Consider the following 11,422-nt stretch of genomic DNA (forward strand, 5'->3'; position numbering starts at 1 on the left):
AAAAAAAAAAAAAACAAACACTCACATGTACATACATCTGTACATATTAAAATATACATGCATTAGAAATAAACATTTTAAAATGTAAATTAAAACAAAATAAAAAAGAGCCTGCAAGGTGGTTTAGCAGGCAAAGGCACCTGCCTGTAAGCCTGATAACCTGAGTTCAAGCTCCAGGATCCAATAGGGTAGTAGAAGAGAATTGGCTACGCGTTCTGACCTCCACTCATGTCCCATGGGCATGTACACTCGTAAACACACATAATTAAGCAAAAATGTAACTTAAAAATGAAAATAAATCAAAGATGGAAAGTTTGAGAACAGAAGTGATCTGCGGGACAAAACAAGACACACAGCTACTACCACTAGCTACAAAGTGTGACACAACCTGAGGACCAGGAAACAAAGACAGGAGGCAGCACAATTCAGCTGTCTTTTCTCTTACCCATAGTGCTTCAGGTGCCCATCACAGAATGGCGTGCCACTTCTTTTTTTCCTTTCTTTCTTTTTTTTTTTTTTTGGTGTTTTGAGACAGGGTTTCTCTGCGTATCCCTGGCTGTCCTGGAACTCACTTTGTAGACCAGGCTGGCCTCAAACTCAGAAATCTGCCTGCCTCTGCCTCCCAAGTGCTGGGATTAAAGGTGCACACCACCACTTCCCAGCGGGATATCATGTCTTATTGGGTCAGCTTGAGTTCTCAAAATGAGGGCCAGAATAACCTCAACCTCCCAGTTGCTAGACTGCAGATATGTGCTATACCACCCTCCCAGGGCACGCTTCAACGCTGATACATAGTACAAGGTAAATTTTCCTTCTTTCATTTCAGGTGCTGGGGGTTGAACCCAGGACCTTATGTGAACCAGCCACACCTAGTCCTAGGCAGGGCTAACCTTTCCTCCTGTATATCCAACTACCCTGCATCAACACAAGGACTCTGTCATACCTTATTGCCATCTCTCTATCACAGGGCTACACACAGCAGTCACAGTGGACACCCTCCAGAGGTGGTTCCCTCCCCCTCCCATGGGACCCAGTAACTGAACTCAGGTCCCCTGGCTTGCTTGCAAGCACTTTACCAGCACAGATAGCATCATGATCAGGTCTGCCTTACATCTTGTGCAGGCTCCACCTCCTACAACGGCACCACAGGAAGCCTACCAAGCACTTATTTACTTCTGTAGTAATATCTTAGCTTAATGCAAACAACGGACTCTTCATTCCTTCTCCTGCTTATAGTACTGCGGGCTGGATGTACAGTCTCCCACAGGCTACTGTCAATTTTTGTAGTTTATAATCCATTAGTCTCTCTAAATGAAATTTGCCTATTTCCAATAGTAGGCTGGTAAATTTTTACTTTCTATAAAGACATGGACTTAGCAGGAGCATGCACAAACATGAACTCGCAAACACATATACACACACTTAAGTAAAGATACAACAAAACCAAACCAAACTCAAAAAAGAAAATTAGGAGACAGACTTTCCCAACACTCAAGTGTACGCAGGTGAAGAGAGAGAGACCTGCTCCATCCATCTGGCTCCCCCAACAATGGGACAATCCCCTCACTCTACCCCACACAAAGCCATGTGGCTGAAAAAGGTCTGGCAGTGGGAGGGACACTTTTCTGCACCCTGCTTACCGGTACAGGCTGGACAGCACCCACCACGGGGGCAGCTGCCCCACCCTGAACAGCCTTTTTGGCAGCAGGTGTCTCCTGACTCTTGGGCTTCCTCTTCTCTCGTTTTCGATCTCTCTCCACAAAGGTGCCCTTCATCTTGGCAATGATGTCCGAGTCAGTCTTTGCGTATTGGATGCGCTACCAATCAGAGCAAAAAGGACCAGGGCATGTAAATCAGGGAAAACTGCTAGCGTTCAAAATGAGACATAGAAAGGAGCTTGCTAAGAAAAATCAGAGACTGCTTGGTAACAACTTCCTTGTCTGTAAAATGGGGATATTTTCCACTTGGCAGGATTATTGTAGAAACATATTGGAAGCAGCAATAGCTGGACTATAGGAAGCAGCTGTAGCTGTAAGCTAGAATAGGCACTTACAAGCTCTCCTAGGAAGAACCCAGAACAGTGCTCAGACACATACCTAAACATTTTGAGACAGGGTCTCACCATATAGCTCCCAGAAATGTTACAAAGTAACCAAAAAAAAAAAAAAAACCAAAAGGAAGGGGTGAGAATCCTGTGGACTCTCAGAGCATCCACCTAGCAAGAGAGAAGTAAAGGGATGAGAAAGCTGGGCCTGGGATCCTAGGCTCCACTTCTGCCTAGCTGTGCTGAGGATTAGAGGAGTGAGGAGGCAAGGTCAATGGACAAGGGGGACCCTTTGTGCTATTCTAGGAAACTGAAAGACAGTGCTGTAAGGAGGGACGAGCACTCTCAGAAAAAGCTGTGGTGCGGAGACAAGGCTGGGTGTATGGAGGAGCACTTGGGGGTGAGGGACAAGCAAGCAGAGGCGTGGTTAGAACAAGGCTTCAGTGGAGGTGGGCAGTCCAGGAAACAGCTACAGTGATAGAATGTCTGTAGGTACAGACGACAAGTGCTGCTCAGAATCCGTTCTTCACTTGGGTTCCACCATAGTTCTGTAGTGTTTTCAGCAGGTTCCAACTCTGCAGTCCAGGTTGGGTTGAAACTCTCAGCAATCCTCCTGCCTCAGCCTCCTACATGTAGGCATAAGCCACCACACTCAGCTACTTGATCAGTCTGTGACCCCACAGCCCCCGTATAAGGAACACAGGAAGAAAGGAACAGCAAGAAAAAGTAGCATCCTTAGGGACCAGCATAGGCCACAGGAGGTCCACAGCCGCCCAGTCTCCCCCCACACAAACACATCAGCCTATACACATGCACACAAACTTCATGCTCAAGACACTCACCATGGGCTTGTCGTAAAAAGGGAAGCCCTGCATGGAGCGCAGGGCATTGGTGGCGCTGCTGACCTCCTTGAAGATGACGAAGGCCTGGCCCCTCATCTTCAGGCTCCGAGACACCAGGATATCCAGGATCTGGCCAAACTGGGAGAAGATGGCATACAGGGACTTCTTGAGCTCTGCATTTAGGGAAGACAAGACACACTGTGATAAAAGGCCTGGACACTGTGTCCTGGTACTTGCACTATCCTTAGAAGGTGGACCAGCCAGTGTGGTGGCACATGCCTTTAATCCCAGCACTTGGGAGGCAGATGCAGTCAGATCCCTGAGAACCTTAGGCCAGTCTAGTCTACAAACCAAGTCCCGGACAGCCAGGACTGGCTACACTGAGAAACCCTGGCAGGGGGTTGGGGGGGTGGGGAGGAGAAGAAAAAAACAAACACAAAAAGTAAGGTCAGCCCAAATAAGGGGTCACCAGCCAATTGACTGAATACCCAGAAATGCTACAGCTCAAAGCCCACAGTAACAGAAACAGCCAATAGCCACTCAAATGGACATGTCTACGTCCTACAAGATGTGGGCAGCTATAATATCTACTACAAACTTGCTGTTCACATAACATTTCCTTTCACTCTTAAGCTAACCTTCCAGTCCTTTAAGCCTGACATGCCATTGATTCCTGGATTCCTTCCTTCCTTCACTTATTTGTAGGACCCAATTCTATAGCCTGAAACTCTCAACAATTCTCCTGTCTCAGTCTGACTCACGAGCACAGCCTCCTAGTGTCCACCACACCTCAGCCTTTATACTGTCTTCATTGAATGCCCTTTCCTGACATCCCCATGACTGCCCCCTCCAGCCACTTACATCTCAGCATCAACCTGCAGCCTCCAGGATGCGCTCTCCAATGTCACTGTCTAGATGTCCCCTTATGTCCCCCTTCTTACCCTGTCTTCTGCTGACATCAGAAGCCCACTTACTGACCACCACTAACAGCTACAAGCCTGTGAGTTGGACATGCTGGCCCCACCCTAGAATCCCAACACCCAGGAGCCTAAAGGCAGGAGCATCAGGTACCTGAAGTCAACCACAGTGGGACCTGGGAAGTCAGGCTTACAGGCAAGCATGCGTACCAGCTGAGTCATTTCCCAGTCCTCCCCCGACAGTTTTCTCCAGTTGGTCATAAGAACCAGTATTCACCCTTCCTTAACTTCTGAATTACTTCCACAAAGCAATGCACCAAGGGGCCAGGGCAAGGGCAGTAGAGCATCCATCCACGTCACAAGCCTCACGACCTGAATATGATCTCAGGAACTCAACAGCTGAAAGACAAAGGCTTCTCTAGGGGTCCTGACCATCCTCATGCATCCATTTATAGATGCACACAAAATACATACATAAAAATAGTTATTTGTGCTTACTTTTTTAAAAATGTGTGCGGCCGGGCGTGGTGGCACACGCCTTTAATCCCAGCACTTGGGAGGCAGAGGCAGGCGGATTTCTGAGTTCGAGGCCAGCCTGGTCTACAAAGTGAGTTCCAGGACAGCCAGGGCTACACAGAGAAACCCTGTCTCGAAAAATCAAAAAAACAAAAAAAAAAAACAAAATAAAAAATAAAAAATGTGTGCTGGGATCAGTCTTTGCAGAAACTTTCTAACTATTTGGTAGGGATTTTTGTTTAAAAAGAATCTAAAAAAAAAAAAATTTATGTGTGGATATTTTTTTTTTTTTTTTGCCTGCAGAAGCCAGAGGATGTCGTATCCCCTGGAAATGGAGACACAGACAGTTACAAACCTCCCTGGAGGCAAGGAATCAAAACTAGATCCTCTGCAAGATCAGGCAGCACTCTTTAACCACAGAGCTCTCTCTCCAGGCCATGCTGGTTTTCTTAGTTGCTGAGATTTAAACCCGGATCCTTACTCATGCTAGGCAAGACTAACACTAGCTACATTCCTCAAACCTTTTGGACACTGGGTCTTGCTACGTAGCCTCAGCTGGTCTGGAACTCAAGCTCCTCCTGCCTCAGTCTCCTGAGTGCTGGGATTACAGCCCTGTGCCTCCACACCCTAAAAGAAACCGTTTGTCTTTGGTTTCTTTTTTATCTGCTTTGGCCATGTTGTCCCAAATGGCTTCAAACTTTCACCCTTCCTGAAGAACAGAATCACAGCCTCTGCCAACCAGCCCAGTCTGAGAATCTGCTTACGCAGAATCCCACATTTCTGTCTCGTTTTTCTTGCTATTTGATCCCAGGCAAGTTACGCCACCCAAATTCCAACTACTTAATCTAAGAGGCTTGTGAGAATTAAAGACAGCCAAGACTTAGAACCCGGCACATCACAGAGCCATCCATTGCCCATCCCTCCTGTGTGTCATCTGCACTGTAGTCAATCACTGAGGCCACCACCCCGAGGTCGGTGGACAGAGACAGTCTCATGAAAGCAGACTGATGGCAAGTACGATCCTGGAAGGCTTCGAAGGAAGAAGGGACCTATGAGCTAACACCTGGAAGATCACTAACAGTGCGCAGATTAAAGGGCAGAGTGTAAAACCTATGTTGAAACCAAGGAACCAGTATGCACAAAGGCCAAAGTTAACTCCTACCAGACAGAATGGGGAAGGCTGAAAAAGAAACGTGGATGCTAGAGGTGAAAAGGGGTCAACTCTTGTGATATCACCTTGAGTCAGGCTACCACAAGAACTCACCATCCTTCTTGATCTTCTCATTGAGATTGTTGATATAAATAGTGTGGTTGGAACGGGGGGTCTCGGGAACTGCGATGGTGGCCATGGTGTGAGATGTTCAGGTACGGCTTAAAGAGGAGGAAAAAGCGACTTTAGTCCTAAGTTTCCCAAATTCTTTGTTCCAAAGGGCTTTTGGGCTCCNCTCAGGGATCGCCCTTCCAAGAGGAAGTCGGGTAAGACCGAAATTGGGGGAGGATGTCACAGCTTAGCAACAAAGCCAGCATAGGACCCCGCTTCTCCAACCCGCGTGCTAATAGGGAGAGCTAGAGAGGTTAACTACGAATCCCAGAATGCTCTACGAGTTCCGGCAGGCGGAGCACACCGAGCGGCGCTTCCCATTAGTCCACGTGCGCGAAAGGCGTCCCGGGAGGAAAAAAGACCCCGGATGTCGGAGCCAGTTAAGAAAGTAGGGACCGACTTGGGAACATCCTAGTCTCACAAAGAGAGGCCTCCCAAGGTGCTCCACCCGCCTCCCCGGCGCCGAGCAGCGTCTACACCCGCAGGAACCCACCACCTGAGACGTCGCTCCTGCCGACGACGCCCGCCGAGCTACGCTGCACAGACACACAACTATCGTCCCCGGCAACGGCTTCTCCCTTCCGCGAGCTAATCACGGCGGGCAAACTCGGTAAGTTCAGAGTCTCTCCCCCCGGCCTCAGCGTCTGCCAAAGGAACACTTGGGTTCCCGCCTTAACGATAAGTCCCGTCCCCTTGACGCGAGGGAACGGACCAATCAGAGAAGGGCACGGGCTTCTGGCCAATTGGGACATGGTTAGAGCTCTGGTGCATTCTAAGACTGCCTTTCGGAAGCCACACGTCTTCCCCTTCCGCTAGTATCACGTGACCGTCAAGGAGCGTTGTGCTGGTTGCGAGTTCTACCACGTGGGATGGGAAAGGACGTGTGGAGGCTGGTCGGGTGACGTCATTTCCTCCTGGGGAGGCGCTTGTGCACATTCCTAAATTCCGAAGTGGATCGGTTTATACCAAGTTAGTCTGCCTTTGATCGCTGAGTTGCTGCGACTCTCACACTTCCCGGCTAATTCCATGACCCGCCCACCACTAGGCTGTTTTCTCACCCACGTGCCTTTTTTTGTAACCTCTTGACCCTAGCTCATAAAGTCAAGGTTTCAAACTCAGGCCCGCGATGCAAAAAGTAGGCAAGTCACATCCTTTAGACACCTCACAACAGATCTGAACCTCCGAATAACAGAAGTGACCAAAACTAGCTTAGCTACAGCAGATGAGATGACGCCTACAAAATGTATCTTCTAATGTAGCCCCAGCCCCATAGCGCAAACCACCCTTTGGGATCCTTCAGCATTTGATTTAGCCCAGTTTCTCTTTCCACTGTTTCAAATACTAGTCCAGGTTCTCCCAGAACAAGTGGCCAGACACCATATTCTGCAATCAACTCCAGTTTTAATTTTTTTTTTTTACAGATCTCAGTGTGCAGGCCTGAATATCTCTCATCCAATTCTTTTAAAAACTGAAAATCTCCATCCTTGGGAGATTTGGGGAGATCCTCTTACTCTTCCTGAAGACCCCAAATGACTTCTCCATGCTCTTTCCCCCTAAAACCCACAATCCCCCCAATAATTCATGAGACCCCAGACACCAGTATTCCACCTCCTTTACCTCTAAGTCCCCCGGACCTAGCTTTACCATCCCCTCGTAGTCTCCATACATCTATTTCATCCCCATTGCCGCCCCCTCCTCCCCTGCCTCCTCCCCTCCCTCCCCCTCTGCCCTCTGCTGTGGAGCCTGTTCTCCCTCATGTCTACGGCCTGAAGAACAGCCAGCTCCTGAAGGAGGCCTTAGAGAAGGCTGGCCCAGCCCCCAAAGGCAAAGAGGATGTGAAGAGGCTCCTGAAGCTGCACAAGGACCGGTAGGATCTCTAGCCCCCAAAACCAGCCCAGATCTCAGACAATCACCTGATTACAAGTCACCACAGCCACCCTGCTCTTTGTGGTCCCACTTCCTTGATCTCAAACAGCCAGATGCCTTAAGTACCCTACTTAGTTAGCTTCCAGCAATAGAGAGAACAGCTTCTGCTTGGGCCTGGCTTTGACACAGAAGCCAGCGGTTCTGTGCCTCCAGACCGTGACTCCCAGAGTAGCCAGAGTTGTGATAACGGAGCCCAAGCACAGATCTCAGTGTTGGCTTCTAGAATGGAAGCAGCTACAAATGCTAGTGAGCACCTTATGCAGGCCAGTGCCATGAAAGCAGACAGCACCGAGCAGATCTACAGTAAAGACTTTTTAAAGAACTGGCAAAGCAGCGGAGCTGGGAACATAGGGTCAGCAGCAGCGGACGTGGAGTTGGATGGAGGGATTTGGACTGTCCTGAGGTCTGGTGAGCCAGGGAATGACTTCGCTGAGATAGGAAAGCTACTTTAGAGAATGAAGGTCATGAATCGAGTCCCAAGGTCTCAGGGAGAGAGTAGTGCACACGCGCAATAAGGGAAGAGACTAGAGAAGAGACCACAGGCCCTTGTCCAGATGGATAAAGAAACTCCTAGTTCCTGACAGAGTGGCACATGCCTGTAATCCCAGAGCTCAGGAAGCCGAGCAGGAGATGAGGGAAGGCCAGCCTGAGCTACATAGTGAGACCCTGACTTGGAAGGAAGGGAGGAAGGAAGGAAGGAAGGAAGGAAGGAAGGAAGGAAGGGGGCTCTTACGCTCTCCAACCACATTTGTAAGGTACACACACCAAGTACTCCAGCCACCATCATGAAAATTAAATGCAGAAAACCTGTCACACCACAAAAGTAGTTTGTGTTAGACACTACTCTAAAGGATTTGTTTACTTTGCTTTATTTCTTGGTCTGTTTTTGTTTTGTTTGTTTATTTGAGAAAGGACCCACGTAGCCCAGGCTGACCTCAAACTTGCTATGTAGCTGAGAATACCTTGTTCTTTCTTCCTCCACATCAGATTATAGGTATACACTGCCAGCACTAGAACTCGGGGGGGCGGGGGGGGTATGAAACAGAGTCTCTCTGTGTAGCTCAAGCTGGCCTGAAACTTGCGGCAGTCTTGCTTCTGCTTCCAAAGTGCTGATACTACAGGCATGAATCCCCGTGGTTGGCTGACTTTTTAAATATTTGTTGTTCTCAGCAACTTCCTGGGATAGGAACTGCTACTTTCCTGCTGAGGAAGTCCTGGATGAGAAATTGAGGACTCTTAGAAGGATAGAAAGATGACTCTAGTTATAAGCACTTGCTGCTCTTACAGAGAATATGAATTGGGTCCCCAGCAACCACATAATATGGCTTAAAGCCATAGCACCAGCTCTGGCCTCCGTGGGTACCAATGAAGAAAGCTGAAGCTGCCACTCAGCCACTTTACAAAGGGACAGGTCTCCCTTTGAACTCTAGAAGAGGACTTGATGCCTCTAAGCACCCTGCTGTGGTCTGGAGTTATCTTAAACTGAGAACCTGGAGCTTTGTGTCTCCATCGTGCGTGAGCATCCCCATCACCACCCCTGGCTTGCCTTCTCACTGTCCTTGGAATAGACAAAACAGGCATATGGCCTGAGGGACCCTGTTGACGCTTGGTCTGTCGTTATGTATTGTAATGCTGAATTCTGTACAAAGGCCAATGAGTGAATTCTCAAATTTAGCAGTCCTTGTTGTGCAAACCTTGCTCCCTAGTTTAAAACTGTTGAGATTTTTGCCTGTCTCTATGTATTGTAATACTTAACTACTGGCCCTAATTGCCTCAGGGAAGAACAGATCCTCCTGTACACCAAGTGATGCTGTGTAACCTTTGCCTCCCAAGTTATCCCTGACTGAGCATAAAGGTGCCTACGGCCTATAGCAGGGCAGAAGAGAGATAGATGAGGTTTTGGTTCCCAGGCTTGGGGTCCGAGGCAGGAACCATAAGGAGGAAGAAGATGGTGGAGAGAGGAGAAGACGCCTTAGCGTAGGTGAATCATGAAAACATGGCCATGAGGGCTGGCCAGTTTGAGTTAAGAGCTACCCAGATGGGACATGGTAAGATATACCTCAGGGTTATTGATATGGAAGTAGACATTAATAGCTAAGAAGGTGGCTGTCTGCGCGGCTCTAGTGCTGATTAAGGCTTACTATAAATATAAAAGTTCTGTGTCTTTTATCTGGGAACTGAATGATCTAAGGTGTGGTAGATAAATAATTGCTATGACAGAGTGAGGTCACTGAGACCATGTGGCTGCCTCAGCAGGCACTCAGATTCATGAAGGTGATCTCTTGGGCCTGAAGTATATTCCCACCTGGATTACTCAGGTTGAGTTAAATCTGTTGTGTGTCTGGATGTGGGCACGCGCGCAGAAAAGTGGCCACTGGTTGGATGCTAGCCTAGGCTACATTTGGGGAAAATGTCTACAAAGAAAAAAGAAGAAGGAGGAGGGGGAGGGGGTGGGGGAGAAAGAAAGAAAGAAAGAAAGAAAGAAAGAAAGAAAGAAAGAAAGAAAGCAAAACATTTGAGTATAAAACATGCCACCTTCTAGATATTTCTTCAGAGAAATCGCTATGACTCTTGGGTGTATAGGTTCTTTGTCTGCTCTTGTCTTTCAAGACCTGACAGAAGCTGCAGGAAACATCCAAAATGGTGATTTCCCACACACACACCAGAGGAGGAAACTGAGGCTTGCAGAGGTGATGTGGGGGTACAGCCTCAACAGGGGAGAATGAAGTGAGCTACCTAGACAGGAGTAGCTCTGAGGCCTTAGGACAGCTCAATCTCTAGGGGGTGGTCTCAGAGCTGTTCCCTTGTGACTTACCCTGGTTGCTCTCCCTCAGGTTTCGAAGTGACCTGCAGTGGATCCTCTTTTGTGCTGACCTGCCATCATGCATCCAGGAAGGCCCTCAGTAAGAACCCATCGCTTGGATTCAAGAGGGCCCTCCCACAGGCCAAGCTGGCACTGTGGGACAAGCACCCCCACACTGTAGGCATCCTGGGAAGGGAGAAAAATATCTGCAGGGTATTTTCCACATCAGGATCTCTCTCTCTCTCTCTCTCTCTCTCCCTCTCTCCCTCTCCCTCTTTCCCTCTCCCTCCCTGTGTGTGTGTGTGTGTGTGTGTGTGTGTGTGTGTGTGTGTGTCCATTTTGTGTTCCCCAGGTTCCTAGGTTTGACTCCCATCTAGCAGCCTCTTCTCCCCACCTGGCATGGAGGGGAGGCAAGTCATACTTCGCCCCACTTCTGGGGATCAGGGGAACTCAGTAAATACAAAGGACATGCTACAGACTGGGATATCTCCCCAGGTGTGGACTGGTGGCCTTGTGGATGGCAGGAGCTCTTCTGTCAACACCTGACAGCGTCTCTCTGGAAAGACTAGTGCAGGTGGCCAAGGAGAGAGGCTACACCGCACAGGGAGAAATGTTCTCAGGTGAGTTGGCTGGGAAATCCCTCAAGCCCTGAGTTCCATTGGCTCTTCTCTAGGGGGACAAAAGAGGCCAGCTGAGGCACTCAAGGTGGGTGAGGAGGTCTCATTGCCATGGCCTGGCCTACCCCTTACAGTAGTAGACTACAGATGTTACCAGGACAAGTCAATCCAGACTGCCTGAGTCCTAAACTCGGCTCTCTCACCATCTCTACAGTTTGTTGTGTGTCAGACCCAGACATAGCAGTAGGGAACCTGGCCTTCAGCTTCTCCCAGCATCCTTCAGTTCCTACCTAAACTTTCCAGCCCAGTGGCTGGACTTCTTTTCCCCAGATGCTCTTCTCTATATAATGCAGACATTTTGGTGTTCTTTCTCTCTCCTCCCCTCCCCTCCCTCCTCCCCTCCCCTCCTCCTCCTCCTCCTCCTCCTCCTCCTCCT

At 48.8% G+C, this 11,422-nt stretch overlaps 2 protein-coding genes across 6 annotated transcripts in view; one reads left to right on the top strand and one right to left on the bottom strand.

Annotated features, from left to right (window-relative positions):
• Positions 1 to 6,433, bottom strand: part of Snrpa (small nuclear ribonucleoprotein polypeptide A) — a 9,786-nt gene extending 3,353 nt beyond the window's left edge. Inside the window, exons 1-4 of one of the 2 annotated variants that reach the window (XM_021168263.1) lie at positions 6,137 to 6,433; positions 5,584 to 5,690; positions 2,887 to 3,059; positions 1,641 to 1,817 (exon numbers count right to left, since the gene is read on the bottom strand). In XM_021168263.1, coding sequence (XP_021023922.1) covers positions 1,641 to 1,817; positions 2,887 to 3,059; positions 5,584 to 5,668 — 435 coding nt within the window. In that variant the 5' untranslated portion in view covers positions 5,669 to 5,690; positions 6,137 to 6,433. Of the gene's footprint in view, positions 1 to 1,640; positions 1,818 to 2,886; positions 3,060 to 5,583; positions 5,691 to 6,133 lie in introns of both variants that reach the window. The other variant, XM_021168262.1, reaches the window with a different exon arrangement.
• C7H19orf54 (chromosome 7 C19orf54 homolog) overlaps positions 5,924 to 11,422 on the top strand; it is a 10,391-nt gene continuing 4,892 nt past the window's right edge. For 2 of the 4 annotated variants that reach the window (XM_021168260.2, XM_021168258.2), the window contains exons 1-4: positions 5,924 to 6,250; positions 7,062 to 7,507; positions 10,401 to 10,469; positions 10,865 to 10,989. In XM_021168260.2, coding sequence (XP_021023919.1) covers positions 7,170 to 7,507; positions 10,401 to 10,469; positions 10,865 to 10,989 — 532 coding nt within the window. In that variant the 5' untranslated portion in view covers positions 5,924 to 6,250; positions 7,062 to 7,169. Of the gene's footprint in view, positions 6,251 to 6,522; positions 6,610 to 7,061; positions 7,508 to 10,400; positions 10,470 to 10,864; positions 10,990 to 11,422 lie in introns of those variants that run through there. The other 2 variants (XM_029480075.1, XM_021168259.2) reach the window with 2 other exon arrangements.

The sequence above is a fragment of the Mus caroli genome, chromosome 7 (assembly GCF_900094665.2).
Source record: "Mus caroli chromosome 7, CAROLI_EIJ_v1.1, whole genome shotgun sequence".
Taxonomy (NCBI): domain Eukaryota; kingdom Metazoa; phylum Chordata; class Mammalia; order Rodentia; family Muridae; genus Mus; species Mus caroli.